Source organism: Rosa rugosa, chromosome 6, assembly GCF_958449725.1.
Source record: "Rosa rugosa chromosome 6, drRosRugo1.1, whole genome shotgun sequence".
NCBI lineage: Eukaryota > Viridiplantae > Streptophyta > Magnoliopsida > Rosales > Rosaceae > Rosa > Rosa rugosa.
Genome location: NC_084825.1, coordinates 48,807,824 through 48,830,740, shown reverse-complemented (window position 1 = coordinate 48,830,740; position 22,917 = coordinate 48,807,824). Strand labels below are relative to the sequence as shown.

The 22,917-nt window shown below is 37.1% G+C and overlaps 4 protein-coding genes across 4 annotated transcripts; 2 read left to right on the top strand and 2 right to left on the bottom strand.

Moving 5' to 3' along the window:
- Positions 1-5,985: 5,985 nt before the first annotated feature.
- Positions 5,986-11,684, bottom strand: LOC133713660 (uncharacterized). The gene is made up of 8 exons (XM_062139688.1): positions 10,814-11,684; positions 9,811-9,887; positions 9,532-9,700; positions 9,030-9,118; positions 8,780-8,944; positions 8,601-8,678; positions 6,953-7,056; positions 5,986-6,429 (listed from the first exon to the last, which is right to left on the bottom strand). Exons 1-8 carry the CDS (start codon positions 11,403-11,405, stop codon positions 6,324-6,326), a joined length of 1,380 nt encoding a protein of 459 aa, XP_061995672.1. The 5' UTR covers positions 11,406-11,684; the 3' UTR covers positions 5,986-6,323.
- A 505-nt stretch (positions 11,685-12,189) lies between these two features.
- On the bottom strand, positions 12,190-14,855 carry LOC133715682 (hydroxyacylglutathione hydrolase cytoplasmic). Its single transcript, XM_062142288.1, has 7 exons — positions 14,697-14,855; positions 14,470-14,592; positions 14,150-14,311; positions 13,586-13,664; positions 13,143-13,256; positions 12,589-12,765; positions 12,190-12,408 (listed from the first exon to the last, which is right to left on the bottom strand). Exons 1-7 carry the CDS (start codon positions 14,741-14,743, stop codon positions 12,334-12,336), a joined length of 777 nt encoding a protein of 258 aa, XP_061998272.1. The 5' UTR covers positions 14,744-14,855; the 3' UTR covers positions 12,190-12,333.
- A 2,070-nt stretch (positions 14,856-16,925) lies between these two features.
- On the top strand, positions 16,926-18,815 carry LOC133714667 (large ribosomal subunit protein uL16). Its single transcript, XM_062140833.1, has 4 exons — positions 16,926-17,068; positions 17,506-18,007; positions 18,242-18,323; positions 18,548-18,815. The coding sequence occupies exons 1-4, from the start codon at positions 17,059-17,061 to the stop codon at positions 18,617-18,619; spliced, it is 666 nt and encodes a 221-aa protein (XP_061996817.1). The 5' UTR covers positions 16,926-17,058; the 3' UTR covers positions 18,620-18,815.
- A 622-nt stretch (positions 18,816-19,437) lies between these two features.
- Positions 19,438-22,576, top strand: LOC133714666 (uncharacterized). Its single transcript, XM_062140832.1, has 3 exons — positions 19,438-20,112; positions 21,251-21,523; positions 21,979-22,576. Exons 1-3 carry the CDS (start codon positions 19,645-19,647, stop codon positions 22,246-22,248), a joined length of 1,011 nt encoding a protein of 336 aa, XP_061996816.1. The 5' UTR covers positions 19,438-19,644; the 3' UTR covers positions 22,249-22,576.
- Positions 22,577-22,917: the final 341 nt, after the last annotated feature.

Below are 22,917 nucleotides of genomic sequence, written 5' to 3'. Positions count from 1 at the left end.
GTTGGGTTGGAGTCCAAATGGGCTAAAATTTAGCCCTTTAGCACTTTAAGATCATGGGTTGGAGATGGCCTAACTTTACTAATCAAGGAATGTAACTTGAGACAATTTAATTCTTATTTTTTTTAATCGTAAAATCAGAGAAATAGCTAGTAAAAATCGTTGAAAAACAAAAATTATAATACGATCATGTCTTAAGAATATTTAAATTAAAGATATCAAATTAACAATACAACCGGCTTATAAACAATCAAGGAAAAAATATGAGAAATTATTACAAAATGATCTCTGATCAACGGTAAAAATAAATTGAAAAAAAAATACTTGATTGTATTTGAGGGATCCTTTGGATTCGTGCGTCTGCGGTGCAGTGGATTAGTCTGGCTTTAGCCGCAATGTCTGTGCAGGTGTCCTGGCGCTGGGATTCCACTGCATGGGTGTGTGAGTTACTAACAGCTAACTACCTGATAAAAAAAAAAAAAAATTAGAGGACCAACAACTGTAAAAATAAGATGAAAAAAATTACTTGATTGCAGAATTTATCATATTATCATAAGCTAAAATTAGAGGAGCACTCTAGAGCTAACCGGAAGAAGCTAACCATATTTTAGACCAACTTTTTTATTACATATCGGCATCTCCACAATTCAGTTTTTAGGTCGCTATTAGTAGATCATTTATGTAAATTTTTAACTAAATTGATGATCATTTAAGTATTCATAATCGTGATTTACTAATTATAAACACAAAAGGTTCAGGTTGGACTGATTCGGTTCGTCCATTGATTTGATTTAGTTCGGTATCCAAACGATCATCAACTTGGCTGAAAATTTACATAATCTACTCATAGGGACCGAAAAACTGAACGGTGGAGATGCCGATATATGACTGAAATTTGGTCTAAAAGATTATTAACTTCTTAATACAAAGCTAATCGGTTAGCTCTTGAGCCTCCTCCCAAAAATTAATCATTTGTCCATAAATAATAAAACACTCATTATTGAAAAAAAAAAAAAACACTCATTGAGAACACGACGTCCCAAATCCCAATACAAAGAACTAGATCCACTACATATGCAACTGAAATAGAGAGGTATGCATACCTCCCCGGATATTTATTTTCACAGAGGGATACAAACCTCAAACAAAATTCTCTATAGTAGAAGATGTTTCAAGATCTTATTCATATATTTCTAATTTTCCCCTCTTGTGTTGTGGCTCTTGTTGTGTGGCCTGTAACACTTAGGTCCACACATTTTTTTATTTGTGTTTGAGATTCATGAGGATTATATATAGATATATTTGTTCCAGTTCGATTTTGGATTTGGGACAAATAAATTAGGGTTGGTTTTTGAGTTTGTTTCTGAGCCTTCTCTAATAGTGTCAGGTTATCGGTTACTTTGAGCTTTAATTCATGGTTACGTTATGTTAGATTACTTTAGAGTTTTCTAGTCATGGCTCAATATTATCGTAGCTCAAATGTGGTTGAGTTATTTGTCTTTTACTCTTTAATAGATTGACACTCCATTCTTTCAAAAAAAAAAAAAAAAACATCTTTTTCATTACAATGCGCAGTTACCAGTTAAGACAAATTTGTTACCACATTCTATTCTCAGTCAACTCAATAGAGCTACTGAATTACACACCCTTCTCCAGTGAATATGCTAATATATTTACTTTAGATAAGAAATAAATGCTAACTATATATTTAATCCAAGTAAAAGCTTAAAATATTTGATATATGCAACATTATGTGATATATGTAACCTTTAACTCTTTTTTTTTTGGAGAAATGTAACCTTTAACTCTAAACCACCAAATCTGATATAACAAGCAGTTGCGTCACTTGCGTGGGACTTTGAGGGTACTCCAGTGTTGATGTACTTTGGTTGGAGGAAAAAATATATATATAACACACACACACTAGCCCCTTAACATGTTAATTGACTTTTATTTTTTATTTTTAAAAAATTAAAAAAATTACAGCAATTTTTCTCCTAATTTTAGAGAAGTTTCTCATTTTTTCATGGGAGGTATTGCAATTTTTTCAAATATGATTATATTATATTTGACTATCTTATCCTCATATAGAAATAATTTGTTTATTAATATTTATATTATGTGAGGGCATAAATAATATTTCAAAAATTTAACCATTCCCTAAAAAATTGGCTTCATAGTAGTAGATATATATATACAGATCCTATCCAGAGCGGAGCTCCGCTTTAAAATTAACGTGTGAAGTTCGAGTTTTCGGTCGCATATCCACATCTCGACCATTCAGTTTTTAGGTACTACTGTATAGATCATCTCTACAAATTTTCAGCTAAATTGATGATCGTTAAGGTATTGATACTTGCTTTAAAGCTAGTACGGTTCAAGGCATTGGTATCTAACTCGTTTAAACTAATGGACGGACTGAATCTGTCAACTTGAACCGTACTAGCTTTAAAGCAGGTATCAATGCCTTAACGATCATCAATTTAGCTGAAAATTTGCAGAGATGATCTATACATTAGTACCTAAAAACTGAATGGTCGAGATGTGGATATGCGACCGAAAAGTAATTAAAAACTCGAACTTCACTCGTTAATTTTAAAGCGGAGCTCCGCTCTGGATATGATCTGTATATATATATAAGGCCCGTTCTAGAGAGAACTTCTTTACTTTAAGAATTTGAGGATTTTCACTATTTTACACTGGTATATGACCTAATTTAATGATCTCAACCGTTTATTCATTAGATTTCTATGCTAGAATTGTGTTTACAAAAAATAACCAAATCCATAATCATTTGGTCATTCAAAATTGTGTGAACAAATGTGATCCATTAGATAAAATTAAATGAATATTGTGCTAATCAAATAGTTAAACGTTTTTCGATTTGACTAATTTTTGTAGGATTCATATGTGTATATGTAACTAGATGATGAATGATTTAGATTATTAAACTACAAACTAAAAATAAAAATATTATCATTTTTCAAGTTTAAAGAGGTCATCTCTAAATCCTCCCTCTATATATATATATATATATGTAGGCATTATACACGTATATATTCAACCGACAACCCACGTCTCTCTTGTGATTTGTACTCTACTCTCACAGTCTCATTGCAGCCTGGTCTCTGCCAACAATCAATTGGATTCTTTAATTTCTCAGCAGAACAGGTTGCTTGATGCTGAAAAAGAAATAAACTAAAATGAAAAGAGAAAGAGAAAAGAACATATAGGTTTTTTTGACAACTGAAAAGAACATATAGGTTAACCACCAGTAATGCCCTTTATGTCATGTTCTATTAAAGCATCTCTGCAACTTTATTGAGTTTATTCTCTTTCACATGAGTGACTTTTGATTTTTCATATAGAACTCTTCACCTATCAGTTGTAATTAGGTTTTGGGCGTGGGGGTAAAAGTTACTATTGAGAAGAAGAAAAATTGAGGAAATGATGGGGTAAGCGGACAAGGCAAGGTTTGTGTAAGACCATTTGACCGTTGGATTGGTTAGACAAGTTAGTGGGAAGAGGCCACCCATGCCTAAACACAAAAATATCGTATCCTCTAATCCTTGAAAATGTATCAAATTTTTTAAAGTATTTTTACATACGTTTTTTTATCGGTAACCAATCTAATGATCATGCGGTCTTAGGGCATCTCCAACTCTAGTGCAAAAGTCGTTTTGGCTTCCCCAATTTAAGTCCAGCATCACCAACTCAATAGAAAAGGTAGTCAAAATGACCCCCGAGTCAATAGCTTAATCATTTTGACAACGTTTTGTAGAATTAAAGCCAAAATGGAGAAGAAGGGAGAGGAGGTGGGCTCGATAGTTCATTGAAATTATGTTATGGCTTTTAACTAAAAGGGGTTGGAGATGCAAAATCTGAATGAATAGTAATGACACTAGGAGTGTCAAATTTATAAAATGGCTATAATTTTCGACTAATAGATTGAAGATGCCCTTACATAAGACCATCTTGGCAAACGAAGAAGTTCATCATGTTCGTCCAAAATAAATTCCTATTAAACAATTTTTAACTACCCTGTTCTTCAGAGATTAGCCAATAAGTACTGCTTTCCCCTTCCTTTCACGGTAACAACGTGGACGACTAACCATCGTGACAGTTTTGTACCTCCACACTCTTGATGGTCAATTCGATCTCAATGAAATCAAAATAGAAGTATAGAACTGCTAATTTTTGACACTCATAGTCTCATAGACCTCATTTCATTGTTTGCAGACTTCAGTTACGTACTTATGCAACTTCTCCAACCTACACATCTCCATAATTGTGGTTTCGGCACATTGATAGACTAGATATGACAGTTGAGAACGTACGTAGCATCAATGAGACCACAAGATCGAAGTTTTGAAGTTATTTTTTACAAAATTTTCCTTTAAAACTTTGCGGCCGTTCAGAATGTGCTCAAACGACTCTAGCTACTAACCGCACTAGAACGTCATTGACGCTTTAGTAGGCTGCAACATGTGAAAACTATAAAACCTAGGAAGAAACTAGACCAAGCTAGCCCAAAATACAGCCGTGAAAATATGATTGGCCTTACTAGTTACTCGTAGTTGATTTTCGATTACATGCTGCAACAGTTCCACTCAGGCATGGTCTAGACAGTACTCGGTGGAAACCAGCCGGGCATCATCGATCTGTGCATTTAATAGGTATCGTCTTCTTTGCCATCATCACACTCACTCTGTTCGTCTGAGCCTCTGAGTCTTCTGAAGACTACTGGCGTCTGATCGATCAGACTCATTGCTCATCGTGCTAGACAGGTGCACAAGAATCAAATCAATTACCAAAAGGACAGTGAGTGTCCTGCGCGCACTGCCACCACACACCGGCCAGCCCCCATGAAAACTCACTGCGATTCTCTGAAACCAAGCCAAGCCAAAACTACTACAGTAGTACTAGTACTAGCTAGTTATGGCTACCAGAGAAAATATGTCCTTTTCCATATTTGCTTTCTAACTATTTTGATCCAACATCAATGTTTTGTGTTCCAAGTGTTAGAAACTAAACGTTCCCAGGAAGTTGACGATGAAAATCTGTGTAGACGGTCAAAGCTTCATGATCATGCAGGGTGAAAGAGGTTTGCCAAAAGCGTGGTCCCGAAACACAGAAATGAAGAGGGTCTAGAAAATAGTGTGTGAATGTGTTGCTTTCCAGCTATAACAAACATGACCATGACAACATGACGGTGACCACGGCTTGATCCCTACAGCCGTCCTACTGTGGGGAGCAGCAGCCAGACCAACTCCACCGGACCACCCAAGTCCTTTTGATAACATTTCTGGAATATCTATGTACATGTGATCCTGCTTATCTGATTACTTGATACCCGGCATCAGTCCATTCCTGAGCCGTTTACTATCACCTCTTGCGTTTCGAAATCTTCATATGCAAGTTTCGTTTGAGCTTAAAGGAAAGGAAAATTTATAAGGGATCATGGGTTTTAAATATTTATCCACTAAGTTTCTTTACTTGGTAAAAAAAAAAAAAAATCTTAATTTTCGTTTGATATATATTGTTAACTTATTTTGTTATTGCGTACACTTTTCGACATGACAGTAGTGGTTATCTAGCATAGACAACTTGGTTGACTATGAAAGCAAAAACCATTACAGGACCACCACAAAGGTCTTGCAATCCCCATTGTGGTGTTCTGACTTCTGACTATGGAGCTATAGGAAACTACTGACCACTAATTCAAATATCAGAGGTGTAAGGATATCTCCATTCATTTCAGCTTGGACTCGAGTACTCGACGACCCTGGTTAGTGGTTACATTTGTTCATTCCCTGAGTATATAAATGCTTGAAACTGCGAGGACACATCAGTCAAATAGCAACCCAAACCAGCACTCAGCTTTCAAGTTTCAATAGTCTTTTTCAACACATTGTGAAGGGAACAAAAGGGTTTCTAAAAACCTTAATTTTTCTTTGTAACAAACTCATCAGATTAGTGGAGAGAGAGGAGAAAAAAAGAAGCATCATAGATCTATACAAAGATCTGATAACATATCAAGGATGACCCCATTCATCAGAGGCACGTTTTGTACATGGAGATGTAGTGATCATGTCATCTGTTTTCTCATCTATTAGGCTCCAGGATGACCTCATGATTGTAACACATTGACATAATACCAAACCACATCTCGCTCTAGTGATAATACCTACCATCCGATTTCCTGGAGCCAACCTAAAGATACATTGTTATCAGATTACATTCATTTTTTTCATAACAAGAACAAAACGTGACCGTTTCAAGAATGCTGCTCATATATCTACGCTATGAAAGTCAGGACTTAGATTTCAGAAGAACTGGAAAAATAAACTTGTTGATCCGTCCCCAAATGTTCGCAGATCTGCAGGTTTTACCACTGCTCGGCATAGAGGGCAAGTTCTTTCTCTCTCAAACCTAAAAAGCAAGCAATTGGCGGTCAGTCAATGGAAAGTAAAGACGATATGAGAATGCATTTGTTGACTAAAGAAAAACTACAGTGTAAAAAGTTGAAAAAACAAATAACCTAGTCAAGGCCAGGGGTTTCTATGCTTCTGTTACCAGTAGTTGGATCCGAACCAAAACTTACCAGAGGAATTTTATTAAAGAACTTACTACAGGGGATACACGTGTTTCTACACAATTTTACAAAGTTATACATTCCAAGTTAACAATATGAATTTAGATAATGTAGCTCTAAATGGAAGTCAATAACAAACAGTTCTGCTGAAAATTTTGGTGGTATTAAGGAAAAACTTGCTCTTCGCTTTCTTATTCAGGGAACACCAAGTGTTAAAACATCATGGCATTTTAGTTATAATTCTTCCTATTTAAGGGTTTAGGAAGCGCTAAAAAGGAACTCAACTTCTCAGTATTTCTAATAAAACCTTGTGATCAATTATATATAAACTGGGTAAGAAACAGAAGGCAGAAAACTAACCATTCGGAAACACAGTCCTCGCAGAAGATGTGTTTGCAGCGCAACAGGATAGGAGCATGCATCTTCTCCTGGCAAATGGCACAAAGGTCTCCTGCTGCATTTACCTGCATTGAAATACTTGTGAGCAAGAAGACAAAAAGTAAAAAGCACCAGTTTTGACTATAAGCCAACATTCAAGATGATCTATTGTACACAGAAGCAAGAGAAGACACAAACAAGAAAACTCCTAACCATGAAGGTGTTTCCTAGGGCATGAGAAAGATAATGTTTTACATCTCCCAACCAAATAGCATCTTAGTTTCTAAAATTCAATATCAAGACAGAAACATTGACCAATTTACCCACACTGGTAAATAAGCTTCCACCTTTCAACTTGACAAGGTGGAGCTCATTTGACCATTTCATAGACATACATATCTATACTATTATTAAGAGAAGAGATTTTGTTAGCCAAAACCAAAAATTTGGACAGATTTAACCCTAAAAGATTAAAAAACTTTGAAAATAAGATTAAATACTCGTTACTCCTCATACTTTTGCATGAAAAACAGTTTAGTCCAAAATTTTAAAATTAAACAGTTTAGTCCTTATTCTTTCTAATTCTCATACAACAGGTCTTAAAATGACTATTATAACCCTCACTTTTTATTTCTCTCTCTCTCTCTCTCTCTCTCTCTCTATATATATATGTGTGTGTGTGTGTGTGTGTGTGTGTGTATATATATATATGTGTGTGTGTGTGTATATATAGAAAGAGAGAGAGGCAGAAAAAAATAAAAAATAAAAAATAAAAATAGAGAAAAAAAAAAAGTGAGGGGTATAATAGTCATTTTAGGACATGTTGTGTGAGAATTAGAAAGAATAAGGACTAAACTGTTTAATTTTAAAATTTTGGACTAAACTGTTTTTCATGCAAAAGTATGAGGAGTAACGAGTATTTAGTCCTTGAAAATAAATTAAATCACAAGGGTAAATATGACAATTACAAAATGGATTTTTATTAAAAAATTTAAAAAAAATTATCCCACAACCTCCACTTTTCTCTCCCACTATTTTCTCCCAGCAATAACTGTTTTATTTCATTTATTTTTTTAATTTTCTTAAAAAAAAAAAAAAAAAAAAAACCTATTACACGTGCAGAGCATGTATGAAGAAGGCTAGTGTACATATATACTATGCACAATACATAAATATGTATTCATATATTTATGTTCAACACACACACACACACAAAGGACATTGAAATCATCTTTGCTTGAAAATTCTTATCAGTAAAGGAGTCCTCAAAGGTTGGATTTGAGTGTAGGAAAGAAGCCTGAAAGTTGTCCCAGAAAACAGGGAAATAAAGTAAAGAATGTGCAACAACTTCAGGATAAGGCACACCCATAACAATAGGCAGCAAGAGGGAATTAATAGAACATAAATGACCTTAAAGAATAAGCAAGTTAACGGTTACACAGTTGAATAGCTTCAAATTTGTTGAAAGGACAAGAAAACTATGACTCGTTTAAAGATTAAAAATGAACAAGATAGAGAAGAAAAGATGGGTAGTTACAGATAGCCTATAGTTGGCATGATAGAATAATAGCTAGAGGCTTTGACGATCCAGCTTCCAAACTAAATCGGAACCATTAGTTAGATTTCATACCTGTTCCAATGTTGCGTGGGACCCATAATGGATATCTTTTCGTGATAATGCCCTTATAGAAGCAAAAAAGGATTGGACCTGAAAAGAAATGAAACATTATTAAATATAGATGCGACTCAAGAGCCACGAAGTAAAACATCATCTTCCAGTACAACAGCTTATTACATAAATAAAATTACCTTCTCAACAACAGATGTTAGCTTAAAAGTCAAGTATAATCCTGTAATAAGTGATGAGAAGAGGCTTCCATATTCTTTGTTCAGGAAGAATCTGTACCAAACAGGTGCTGGTAATAAGGCACGGTACAGCAGCAGCGAATACTCAACTACGGTTAACATTTGACCCTTCATAATGAGACAACAACTGTCAGAAAGTTACTACAAATTAAGAGATACTTGCAGATTATATGCTTATAAAAATTTATATCACCTGTCGACGATAGTTATGCCCTCTTCCATTCTTGTAGTATACAAGCAACAAACACTTGAAAGCCATTGTTGCCTGTCTCACCAAAGTATCTGAAAGTAATAGAAGTTAGATAACTCCCCTCCCATGAAGTCAAATAAAAAGTAAATATTGCAAGGTAAGAGAAGTAGCATAAAATAAAACCGAAGAGAGAAACATAGAATATTAACATCTAAAAAAAAAAGTATAGAACCAGAAAACGCGACTGCTCAGAAGATTCCAAGTAGAAGCAAAAGGAAGAGGCAACAAAACCTACTTAATAAAGCAGTAAATCACCGGACAAGTTAAATAAATGCTAAATTGGGGACTTCAATGCAAAAGTCAAATCCCTACTGAAATTCTGTTTTAACATCTATAACACATTCTCCTGTGAAGCTTGTAATAGACAACAATCTAATCTATATCTAAAATAGTAGCATAACAATTTTGTTCACTGAAATACAAGAAGAGTAAACTGTCAACATACCATTTACCAAAATGATGAATATTGCATGCCAGAATGGTGGTATGGCTTTTGGAGGAAGCATTGCCAGCGGGTATAAAAGATCATCATTTCGATACCACCAGTAAACACCAACCACATGAAGCATAAAAACAACAGCAATGCCCACAAGAAAAGAGATTTTCCTGTCTCCCTACAGAAACAAACAATGTCTGAGCTTTTTAGTCTGTTTCTGAGCAAATTCTAGAAGGGGTGAAAGAATAGATAAACGAAACTAATAAAACCAAAGGCAACTTCACTCACCTTTAGAGCCGTCTGCTTCCTAACAATGTCATTTGACCTATACATGACAGCTGATATCCATATAGTGACAAAGAAACCTGCAAGTTACAACCCAAAATTAATTACATGAACAGATAGAATAGCACTCAAATAATGAAACCAAATCATAGTTAAATCACTTAGTTGAAGAAGTCTTTACCACTCATTTACAAACTGCCATTTTACAGTTGAATCACATTACTTAGTGAGAAAGGATATCCTTCCATTATAACATAAAGATTCAGACTCGACCATTGTTAACACTAAAAATGTAAAAACCATATTCCTGGTTTAGGACAACTTGTTCTCAAGATTTGAAGTGTTTGTGTATAATGCTACAGCCTCTTGCATTCGCATGCCTTTGATATTTGATTATAACCATAAGATAATGAGCTCTGTATGGGCTTCAATTTCTATTTATGTTGCAAATATTAGAAATAGTTTCTCTACACTACTGTTACTGTTATTAAAGAATGCAAATGACACAACACAGAAAATCCTAGCTCCCATCCAAATTGTAAAAAGCCAAGCCATAGCTGCATTAGTGTTTGTCCCCTCACAATCTAAACAGAAACCATATTCTACTAAAGACTGCATCTTGTTTATGCTACTCCAGATAAAAAAGCTCTTCTAAACCCTGATAAACCAAAAACAAAACACTCTGCATTCAAGCTAGGAATAATTCAGGTCACCCATATATGCATTCAAACTAGAAATAGTTTCTCTACATTAATCAGTGATTAATGTTATCAAAGAATAAGGAATAACAGCCAAGAAAACCAAACTTAGTGCTTGTTTCCCCGCATACAATCTAAGCCGAAACCATTATAAGTATGCTGAAGACTGCATCTTGCATATGCTATTCCAAATAACATAGCTCTTTGAAAACCAACATAAACAGAAAAGAAAACACTCATTCCATATATGCATTCGAAACTAGCACCAATCATCAACCTTGAGTATAAACTAGTGAACAAGTTAGTACCTTGCAAATGCTGACGGATGAACACAACGAGTAAGAGCAGCGAAAACGGAAGAACCTGCTCAATCCACCTGGCTACCTGTTGAATATCATATCTCTGGTAAGCCGAATCCCTAGAATTCTCTTCCACGCCATTCCCAGCCTCCCCTGCCTCATGTTCCGGCGACGACGGAGCCACCAAGGGGACTCTCTCATCCATCCCGGCCTGATTATCCACCCCTCCATTCTCCTCTCCACGCTGCCCTTGCAACGCCGTCGTTTCGTTACTATTCCCGCGGTCCTCCTGCTCCCCGGCGCCGATAATCCGAATCGAAACCTCCCCGGCGTTGCTAGAGCCGCTGGTGCAGGCCGCAGGGGAATGCGGCCGCGAATCGGGAACGACGCCGGCGTTGACCACCGGGGCGTCGCTCTCGTGGCGCGAGGACGACGAGGTAGGCGAAAGTATGCCGGAGTAATCTAACAGAAAAGAAAGCGGCGACTGGAAGAATCGCAGCGCCGGGAATTGCATAGAGCCAAACGACGTCGCACGATCCTCACCACCACTACTGTTCCCTCCACTGCTCGCACTGCTCCCATTGCCGGCCGATGCCTCCATCAAACAAAAACCCTAGCCTCTCTTCTTCCTTAATTCTCCACCTTTTCCGTACTGAGCAAGAATCGGAGACACAGATAGAGCGAGAGAGAGATAAACAAAGCGACGGCGTTTTGGTTCCGTCGGCGACGACGATCGGAGGCGACCGTTGAAGAAGAAAAGGTCAAAACTTCAGTGAGAGAAAATTTGGGGGAAAAAAAGGTTTGAGAGAGAGAGAGAGAGAGAGGAGAACTGAAGATTATTATCGGAGATCAACCTCTTCGCCAAGTAAACATCAGAGATGCACTAATTTAATGCTTTTTTTATTTTCTGGTTTCTTGGCCGTAACGTGTTGAAGTCAATTACATTCCGCGTGTCGAGAACAACTCCTATAGGACGCCCCCGTCAAGTTACAGCTCCAGCCAACTAATCAAAAGCGTTCTATTTGGTTTGTATAATACCAAAAGTACCCCAGACTGTAGACGTGGCGAGATATTAGTGGCGGTTAGATGGTTCCAATGGTCTGACCAAAAGTACACCTTTTTTTTTTTTTTTTTTCGGCGAGTTAATATGCTTGCTTTGTTTAATGAGGGTCATTATCTAGACAACTAAACCTCTACTGCTAGCTTTATTAATTTCCTATTCGCCCACATTCTTAGAAAAATAAGAAGAATATGTCATGCATTACACACTATGATCATTAAGAAAGACGAGGCCCATTTGCATTTTTCTTGATTTTGTTTTCGGTCAAAGCATTTTTCTTGCTTTAATGTTCAAGAAAGCGTTCTTCTCAAGAAAAAAAAAAAAATTAAAGCGAGAACAGAAAATGTATTACTTGCGCTGTCCATGCCAAAAACATACAAAAGGTTTTACTTTCCATGAACAAATTCTACAACTTCTTATTGCAGAAACGATGAGATGACACACGGTATGTTTGTAAGTAGATTGTCGATTAGCCCCTCCAATTGTCCTTCCTCTGCCTTATCTCACGTAGGGCGTCCACAGCATTGTGGCAACCGACCTTCTCCTGTAAAACAAGTAAATTACTACTTAAGATAAGCTGTTTCAACACATGGATCGCTAGTACCAAAATTTCTTAATATGTTCAAACACCAGTTTTTATTCATACGACTTGTATAGTTACATAGTGATTTGTCCTTTGAAAACCACGAAAAGGGGCCTTGTAACTAAATGAGAATAATCAGACCTGAAGCTCTGGCAGATCAGCCCGCACAAAAGGGTTTGTTTCCATCTCACTCTCAATGGTTGAGGGAACTGTCGGGAGACCTGCTTCCCGCTGCTGCTGTGCCCAGGATAACTTCTGCTTTATCTTGGCATTGTCTGGTTCTACTGTCTGAGCAAATTGCAAGTTCTTCACCGTGTACTGGAACAATACAACAATAATTCATCAAGTATGGCAGAGATCATAGGCTGTGATAGCTATAGGAATTTGGCTGCAGCATAAAGAGCTTAATTCATCCATGCCAGCACATCGAAAGTTGTGCCCCATAAGCATCGGTATATGCAATACTATGTGGCCATTTCAAGATGATTGTAGAAAACATCATCAATCCTCATATATATATATTCATGTATATACTTGCAGTTGAAATTATTCCCGCGTTAAACAACCTACTCCAACTTGTTATCTACAACGGCTCAGATGAATTTAAAATATCCCCAATTCTGATATTATGAAACCCTTGAAAATGCCCCTTACCCAAAGGAAAGAAGCAGAAAAGTATCAGAATCTTCTTTTACCTCATGACCACAGTAAACTCGTGTAGGCTTTGGCAATGAAGCTAAAGTTACGCATAGTGACTGATGCATCTGTTCAGCTGTTCCTTCGAAAAATTTGCCACAACCAGCAATAAACTACACATAGAGTAACAACCACAATCAACTGCTTGCACTCTTATAAGTAAACATAAAGCAAGGCAATTGGCAAACTTCTGCAAAGACCAATTAAGCCCATGGTTTTCTTAAACGGGCATCAATTAGGTTCGAGTGTTCCAAGATATCAAACTATTTGATATCATTTCATCGGTGTGAGATTCACTTGACAGTGCAATACAATAACTCGTGTCTCTTGCACAGTGCATTCAGACCAAAATTAGACTCTGGAAACTAGATATAAAGGGCTTTTCCCGACATCTGCCGATATTTTTGGTTGCAGAGAAACTAAAGCTTCTTTCATAACTTACCAGTGTGTCTCCGGTGAAAACAGCTGGTTCCTCTCCCTCTTTGCTAGTCACATAATAACTTATATGACCTTTTGTGTGACTGATGAGATCAAACAGAAAGAAAAAGTCAAAAAAACCTTGAAAAAGAATTCATACATAGACAATGTTAACCACCAAATAACAATCAGTATCAGGCTAAGAAAACTAGAATTTAGGTGGCATGAGAGCAACTAATCTAAGTGTTGGTTGGATTGGTTCTGTGTCACTTTCCTTTTTATTGCAATCTTTAGATCCTTAAGTCTCTAGTACATTGTGGGAAGATTTCTTGCCACAGCCTAAAAGGAATTAAGGGTGTCTTGCATTAAAAAACTCGGTGTCTCACTGCTTTCATTAGTTTAAAACAATGGCATAACAGAGAAGCAATCAAATGATATTGCTCTATACTCTATACATAGCACCACGGTAGAAAAAAATGCAAGGAATTACTCCAAAGAGACTCGCAGACAGTCCATTGCATAGCAGATTTTAAGACCACAAGACAATTCCGAATGAAAATATATGCAGGAGATGTAGTAAAAACAATACCAAGGTGTGTGAAGCGAGAGTATTTGAGTATCAGCTCCGAGCGAAATCTTATCACCATTGTCCACCTTATCAGTGCACCCCTTCACATTATCAACAGAACCCCCATATACTTTAATACCAGGCACCAACTGCTTAATCTTCTCATTTCCACCAGCATGATCCCTATCACACATAACCACGGAAACATACCATTAAAATTAAGTCAAATTTGCTCAAATAAAAAAGTACATAGCAACTTATTAGTAATTCAGATTACCAAACTAATATACATAAACAGAAACACAGTAAATTTCTAAACTGAATAGTGAACTGCATAATACCAATGGTGGTGAGTGGTGAGGACGAGTTTGACTTGGGCGCCGTGCTCTTGGGCTGCTTTAAGAACCTTTTCGGGTTCAACAGGATCCACAACCGCGGCTTCTTTGGTGCTCTCGTCAATAATTCTGATTCACCCAAAACCCAGAACAAAACACTAGCCATCAGTAAAAAACCCTAACAATCAAAGAATGGTGATTGAGATGAAACTGAAGAGGGGGTTTTGGCTTACAGGTATGCGTAATTGTCTTCCAAGCAAGCAACGTGATGGATTTTCATCTTCGATTAGTAACAGTGCAGCTGAAAGCTCGAGCAGTCCCAGTTGGTTCTTGAATGCGAATACAAGTCAATCGGGTACTCGTTAATATAGCCTAAGAGCGCCACGTGTTTCATTCTACACGTGTCAGCAGTAGAGCCAGCCATCGCGCATGATTGAGTAGACTGAACAAATTTCAGTTCTTTTATCTCTGTAAATCTCCTCCCGAAACTACGGGGGTGTATTGTATATGGAATTAGTAGAACTTTTAAAGAAATCTATGGAATTTGAAAGTCTGGGTGTATTTAATATAGACTTTTAACAGTCCATGAAAGTCTTGAGGTATTCAATTAGGATTTTTAAAGACTTCATGAATTCCACCAAAATCTAGAGGTATTCAATTAGGACTTTTAAAAATGAATAAAAGTACAGAGGTATTCAAAATATCATTCATACTTATGGAATTAGAAAATCATGGATAATCATGGACTTTGTAGTGTTAACTATACATACCAAACTCCAATAATTTTCCAGCCTCCAGACCAAAGATTTCAAAAAGTCTATCAAAGTTTCCTCTTAAAAAAAAAAAAAAAAAAAAGGTCTATCAAAGCTCCACGCACGAAGAAGTTTGTCCTTCATCATCTCTCTTTCTTAATTTTTTGTCTTTTCTCTAATCTTTTATGAGGGTAAGGCTATGGTATGTTAATGTTTCTCATTAACATATTGTATGCATGTCATACGTTAACATATTGTAGAATTTCCTCCTTTATGATATCAACCTTTTTTGATACCCAACATGTTCATTGTAGTTGTTGAATGTGATTTTTGTTTTTTTTTTGTTTAATTGTGGTACTTTGAACCCTAATAGCAATAAAAATGATTTATGAAACCCTAAAACTCAAATATTGTGGTCTAACCCTAAGACCTTGAACCATACTAAATTTTATCTTATTAATTAATTATTCTCATTAATTTGAATTTATATTATGGTTCAAAAAAAGGTTGAACAATTGAATTTCAATTGATTGATTATAGATCAAGACATTGACCAATATTGCTACAATATATGTTAATCGGCGAAAACAAAATTGATGAGAATAATTAACCATAAACATCAAGTGATCTATATTGTATATTTATGTTGTTGGGAGATTAGGAATAAGAACAAACTCGTTAGACAGACTAACAATCATTTATTTGAGTCAATTTCTATTAGAAGATACTAGAGCATTGAAGAGACAACAAGTTATTATTTTGTTTTGTGTTTGAGCTGCATTTGTTTTAATTTTTTTTGTTTTTTGTTTTTGTTTGTTTGTTTGTTTTTTTTAAATATTTTGTACATCTTAGGAAATCTGTAGAAGTCATTCATAATAAAGTATATAGATTTTCATGAATCAATAAAAGTCTGTTGCTAAAATCAATGGTTTTAAGAAATCCATAACAGTCTATCAACTTTTTAAAGAGTCTGTGGACTTTTCAAAAAGTCTGTCATTTAAAAAAAGTCTGCACAAATCCAAATACAATACACCCCCCGACGTCTCTACCGAAATTTGATCAAGTGATGTTAGTGTTTTTTTTTTTTGTCAGGAGGAGGTCGTGAGTCGACTGATTGTTGTATTTCTTTATTATTGATATAATAAATAAAAAAATTATACAAAGTCGAGTAATCTCGCTCAGTACCATTTAGTTTAGTGCCATAAGTTTCTCTTTTAGAAATAGGAACTCGTGAGTTCGACTCACAAACAATAGACTAATTGTATTTGATAAAAAAAAAAAGATGTTGAGCAATCTCGTCATTATAACACTACTGTGCATTCTTGTGACAGAGAAAAAAAAAATTTGCTAACATAAACTGACAATACAATTCTTGTAATGAGTCAATAAAGACTTGCAAAATGACAGAATCTCAACATGTTTAACTCATCCTATAATAATCATACCAATCAAATTCTATTTGCATCAAGAGACTAGTCTTTTTAATATTAGTAAAAATCGAACTAGAGTGGGGCTGAGGCAGTTGAGCATCTCAGCTAGGCTGGATTTCAAACCCCATTTTCAAAAGAAAAAAAAAAAAATCGACCTTAGCTGACCGGCAGTTGTAACTAAGCCCAAGTTATCAGCGAACCAAACCATTGGTTTATTTCGGATCCTTTATTATGGAAAAAGAGGAACAAATTAAAGTTGGGCCTTTATCACGACGTTCAGGAGTCCATGCCAGCACTCAGGCCCAGATTAAAACCCTAAAGACGCTCATACCTTTATCTATTATAAAAGCCTGATATTAGGTTTTGTGGTTCCAAATCGGAAGCAGCAGCAGGAGAAGAATCAGGAGGTCACCATGGGGAGGAGTAAGTCCCTTTCTTTCTCGATTTTAATACGTTCTTCCTTAATGTTTTTATTTTCTTCGCGCATCGATGTATTATTTGTCTATATAATTCTCAGGTTTAGATCTAGAAAATATATTTTTTTGCTGGTAGATGGATTTTGTTGTCATCGATTTGGTATCTACTTGATTTTCCGAGCTATTAAGCAATTTGTGGACATGATCTCTGCCTGATTGATACAGAAATGGGATGTGTATGTGTTTGCAGATAATCGATCCGGTTTCTAATTTGATTGTTGTGTTTTTGATGATTTGTAGCCACATGAATTCTGTGGTTGATTTGATTCACATGAACATAGTGTGGGGATGAAATTTAGGGTTAGTATTCATTCATGTAGTTTTGATTACTCATGATGTTTGTGATTTTTCTGATAATTGTGTGGATGTTGTCATGTTTGTTAGGACCTGCGAGGTGCTACCGTCAGATCAAGAACAAGCCCTACCCCAAGTCACGGTTCTGTCGTGGTGTCCCTGATCCTAAGATCAGAATTTATGATGTTGGGATGAAGAAGAAGGGTGTTGGTGAGTTCCCCTTCTGTGTCCATCTTGTGAGTTGGGAGAAGGAAAATGTGTCGAGTGAGGCGCTTGAGGCTGCTCGTATTGCCTGCAACAAGTACATGACTAAGTTTGCTGGGAAGGATGCGTTCCATTTGAGAGTCAGGGTGCATCCGTTCCATGTTCTCCGCATCAACAAGATGCTTTCATGTGCTGGGGCTGATAGGCTCCAGACTGGAATGAGGGGTGCTTTTGGAAAGCCACTAGGAACATGTGCTCGAGTTGCTATTGGACAGGTTCTTCTTTCTGTTCGCTGCAGGGATGCCAACGGTCATCATGCACAGGAGGCCCTCCGACGTGCAAAGTTCAAGTTTCCTGGTCGCCAAAAGATCATTGTCAGCAGGAAGTGGTGAGCTTTTGTTCTATTTTGGCATTGATTTGTTCCACAGAAATTCAAAGAGTTGTGCCATTTATATTTAAAATTTATTTTGAATGTGCAGTATGCATGCATTATAGTCTTCCTTTGAAATATTGAATTATTCTATATGGTTTGTTTTAGTGTTGCATGCCTGTAACGAAACATTCTTTCATCTAGAAATTATATCACTCATCTTTTCATTTTCTACTGTTTTGCATTTTTCAGGGGATTCACCAAGTTTAACCGTAATGATTACTTGAAGTTCAAGGCTGAGGGCAAAGTTCAACCAGATGGTGTTAATGCTAAGGTAATACTTCATCTGCATGCAAATAAATGTTTGAATGAGAGCTTCCTGTCACAATGATAAGCTTTGTTTTAGTTTATTTGTGCTTTTCAATACCTCAGATTCTTCATTCTTAAAAGTTGTTAGTTAGGCTAGTCAGAATTGCCTTCTCTTATCATATTAGTTGCTGGATTTGCGTTATTGTTGGTTCTCGTATCTAATGATTTTGTATATTTTTGATTGTGCAGCTTTATGGATGCCATGGTGCTTTAGCTAACCGTCCACCTGGAAAAGCTTTCCTGCCTCAAGCCGTTGCTTGAAGAATAAGAGTGCTTTAGTTGCGAGCTCATGCAGAACCGAGCTTATGTTTTTTGGGTTTTGGCCTGGTCTCCATTAAACTAGTGTTGAGTTCGTTAGTATGAGTTGTGAACGCTAGTATTATTGATAATTTGATATAATTAATATATGTCGATTAAGACGCAGTTTTATTTAATTGAATGTTGGTTTTTCTATTAATTTTGCAGTCAGTTTACATTTGCGCTCTGAACCTTGACCACCACTCCTTATTTCACTTCTTTCTAATCCACACCACCACCAGTTTCTTCCATTCCTCTTTGGTATATGATTCCATATCCATGGAATGGATATTGTGGTCAGCTTCATGCCGTCACCATATTTGTTACACTCATGACAGTTGCAAGATTATCACACTGCTGCTGCTTCAATCACTATTTATCTCCCTGAGTTTCTAGATAAACTTGTATTGAATGAAAGAATCAATGTCCCTAGAATAAAAGATCTCAACAATGTCCAACGACAGCATCTGGTACGCCGTGGCATTCAAAATGTGAGTTCTTCCCTGTATCGAGGATTCTGTGATGCCATGGGTCCAAACCAGCGTCGACACCATTTGCGCTAAGCCCGACACACTATTTGAGCCGGCTTGAGCTTAGCGCGAATGGAATCGACCATAAAATTGGTTAATAATTTTGGAAATTTACTTCAACAACCAAAATGGGCATACCAATATTTTCACACCATATTTTTTTTACCACAGTGTTTTTTTTTTTTTTGGGACGTTGACCACAGTAACTTGGTGATGGGTTTTATGTACAACCAACTCAAAGGCCTAGTCTTTTTCCACATTTCCATTGCTGATTGAGAAGAGAAGAGACGAGAGCATCAGAAGTCCATGGCAGAGTGAGCAAGACAGGAAGCACCACTATTTAAATGGTGGGCAATGTGGGCAGGTGACACAAACCCTTTATACTACTCCTCTTCAATCTCAGTTTTGTTTGTAGAATAAGATTCTAAAAACCCAAAAACCAAATCCCCCAAATTTCCAATGTCAAAACCCTCATCTCGAATCTTCCAAGGTCTGCTCCGATTCCACCGCCACCAAATCTCTAAGCCCCCAACTCCGCCCACCACTTTCCGGCGGACCTACCACCACTCCAATGGCCCTCTCCCCCGATTCCCCGCTCCCCCAAAACCCCTCGGCAGCTCCTCCTTCCGGCCCGGCGGCGTCGGCCTGAGATTCCTCTCCTTCGACGCCGGCAATGCCAAGAAGGTGTTCGAGAAGCCGCTGGCGGCGGCGGCGTCGACTTTCTCGCGGTACCAGGAGGCGCTAGGGTTGCAGGTTGAGGCGTTCTGGAAGAGGAACAATCTGGTGCTGGTGGGAGCTGGGGGAGTTGTGGTGTGTGCTCTGCTCTGGAAGATCATGTTTGGGATTGCTAGCACATTTGTGCACCTCTCTGAGGGAATGGCCAAGTATGGCTTTTTAGCTCTGTCTTCTGCCATGGTTGCTTTCGCCGTAAGTTGCTCTGAATTGTTAGCTTAAAAATGACAATGCTGGTGTTCTTGTTTCGGTAGAATTGCGATTGAAAAGCATGCTTGTTGATGTATTGTAATTGTGGAACAAAATCGGAATTGGTGTCATGTTCGACAATGCTGGTGTTTTTGCTCTTTGGTCTATCAGCATAAAAATGTAGTAGGTTCTAGTCAACTAGTGATTTTGAGCTAATTGTTTCACAAGTTCTAGAATTGGATTACTGAAGCAGTTAGAATTAATATCCAATGTATAGGAACAGTTGTTGTAGTGTTATACTATCTGGACTTTAGGTCTTTCATGAACCATTTCAACTTGGTAGTTATAAGGTATAGTATCACTTAATGCAGTGACTGAGTGACACCGGATTGACCTAGTCATCAGACCAGTGGGGTTTGTTTTGCTGTCATTTGTGTCTATATATGATCAGAGATTGAAGTCTAGGATTGTAGGACCTGAAATCTGGATATTGATTTTCTGGTGTATGTGATCGTCTGTCACTCGACAGTGTTGCCTTATGTTTTAGATTTTCCCATTTCGGAGTATTGTGCTTCTTTCTACTTGGGGCTTTTATGCCCCTGCAACATTCAACCATCAATTTTGATATATTCATAGAATTCCCATGATGAGGCTTAATTCGTCGGCTTGTTCTTTAGTTTATCGCAGAAGAACATAGAACAGCTGAAGTTTAGAAAGTGCTAGTCAACAAGTGATTCCAGAAATAGTTTTACACGCCATAGTGTTGGATTATAGAAACAGTTAGAATGAGTATCGAACTTATTGGAACAGTTGTTGTAGTTTTGCACTTTCTGGCTGTAGGTCTATCACATACCATTTGCAATTTGGAAACTGGTATCACTTAATGCAGTGACTGATTGGTTGGTAGCATATTGACCTAGTACTCGCACTTTGCATCTTGCAAGTTCAGATTGTCTTCCGAGGGGATTTGTTTTGCTGTATTAGGTCTATATATGACAACAAGTTGAAGCGCTCATATCTAGGATGGTAGGGCTTGAAATCTTGATATTGCTTTAACAATGTGTGTGATTGTCTGTCACTCCACAGTCTTGATTTAGTTTATAGATTTTACCATTTGAGAGTGTTGAACTTTTTTCCTACTCAGGGCCTTTATCTGCGGGCAAGGTTCACAATAAATCCTGATAAAGTATATAGGATTGCCATGACAAAGCTAAATACATCTGCTGGGATTCTTGAGGTCATGGGTGCCCCTCTAACAGGATCAGATCTAAGAGCCTATATAATGTCCGGAGGTGGGTTTCAACTGAAAAAATTCAGGCCAACTCTCAGGAGCAAGCGGTGCTTCCTCATTTTCCCAATACGAGGTTCCGAAAGAAGAGGTCTGGTCAATGTTGAAGTAAAGAAGAAGAAAGGCCAGGTTTGTGCTTATGTTTAAATTCAGCTAGCTGATATAAATTCTACCCAGGTCATTACCCTATAAATCTACTGGGATTTTTCTCTTTTAACATGGTCAAGGGCCTATAAATTCTTCAGAAGCATGTGTTTCATTTCTATTCTTTCCTAGTCTCCTTTAGCAAGACCAAACGCAAGTTCAAACTAATAGTTTAGATTGCAAGATTTTTATGTTGTGGAACTTGTAACAAGTTGGTTGTATCTGCTACTGTTTTCTTATCATACCATAGTTTGTATGCCTCTGAAAGAGAGCAGATTGAGTATATTCTCTGCGCGCACAGCTAAGTAATGGATACTACATGTATCTAGTAGATGGAGGACTGTTGAAACTCCATATGAGTTTGGTTGTATTGACTTGAGAGGTACTCTGATGGTCTAGTTTTTCTGATTTAAGATTTCGGGTGTCATCTTTTTATGCAGTATGATATGAAGCTATTGGCAGTTGACATTCCCATGGCATCAGGACCTGATCAACGGTTATTCCTGATTGGGGATGAAGAAGAATACAAAGTTGGTGGTGGACTAATATCTGAGCTGAGAGATCCTGTTGTGAAAGCAATGGCTGCAGAGAAGATATTTGATAATCTTGATCAGATTGAAGACGAGGAGGATGCTGAAAAAGAACTTCTGGAGGCAGAAAGAAAGCATCGTGAAGAAATTGAGAAGCTTGAAAAAGATGGGACACAGTGATTTTTTCTGTAGATTTTCTTTCTACCCTTTCCATTCTCTTCTGGTTTGTTTTGATAGAGGAGTTGTAAATAATGCGCGAGTCTTTGACCAAATTGTCTCAGGTTACAGTAGGTTACCTTGCATTTTTGTTTTTGTTTTTTTGCAGAGTTGTTGACATGGTTTAACTTTGTACTGCAAATAGGCAGCTTTGGAAATTTCTAAAGTTAAGATGACCCCCTTGGGGCAATAAAGATGACAGTTGAAGCGACAAGCATGCCTTGATTCTTTGCTTCTCAAATTTGTAATGTTCACACTGCTTATAAAATATGCTTCTTTCAAGTGATTACTATGTATTTCTTTTTTTTGGTAAAGTGATTACTATGTATTTCAAATCCAAGTTTCTCTACATTTTTAGACACACACAGTGCTCGGCAATTGAAGTAGTTTCATTCTTCATTGCCGGTTGTGTATGATTCATGTGTTCCATCTTTCTCATTCGTGCTAGGTGACGAGCGAGATGAATATGTAAATCATACACAACCGGTGATAGGAAGGAGTTACTCGTGAAGTTGAGTGCATCATCACTTGCACAAAAGCCTTACATCAACCAACAGCCAACTTCCTTCACCTTGTGGACGATTGATCATAATGTTCAGTCATACTCAGGCATGAGTTAAACATGCTACCCTT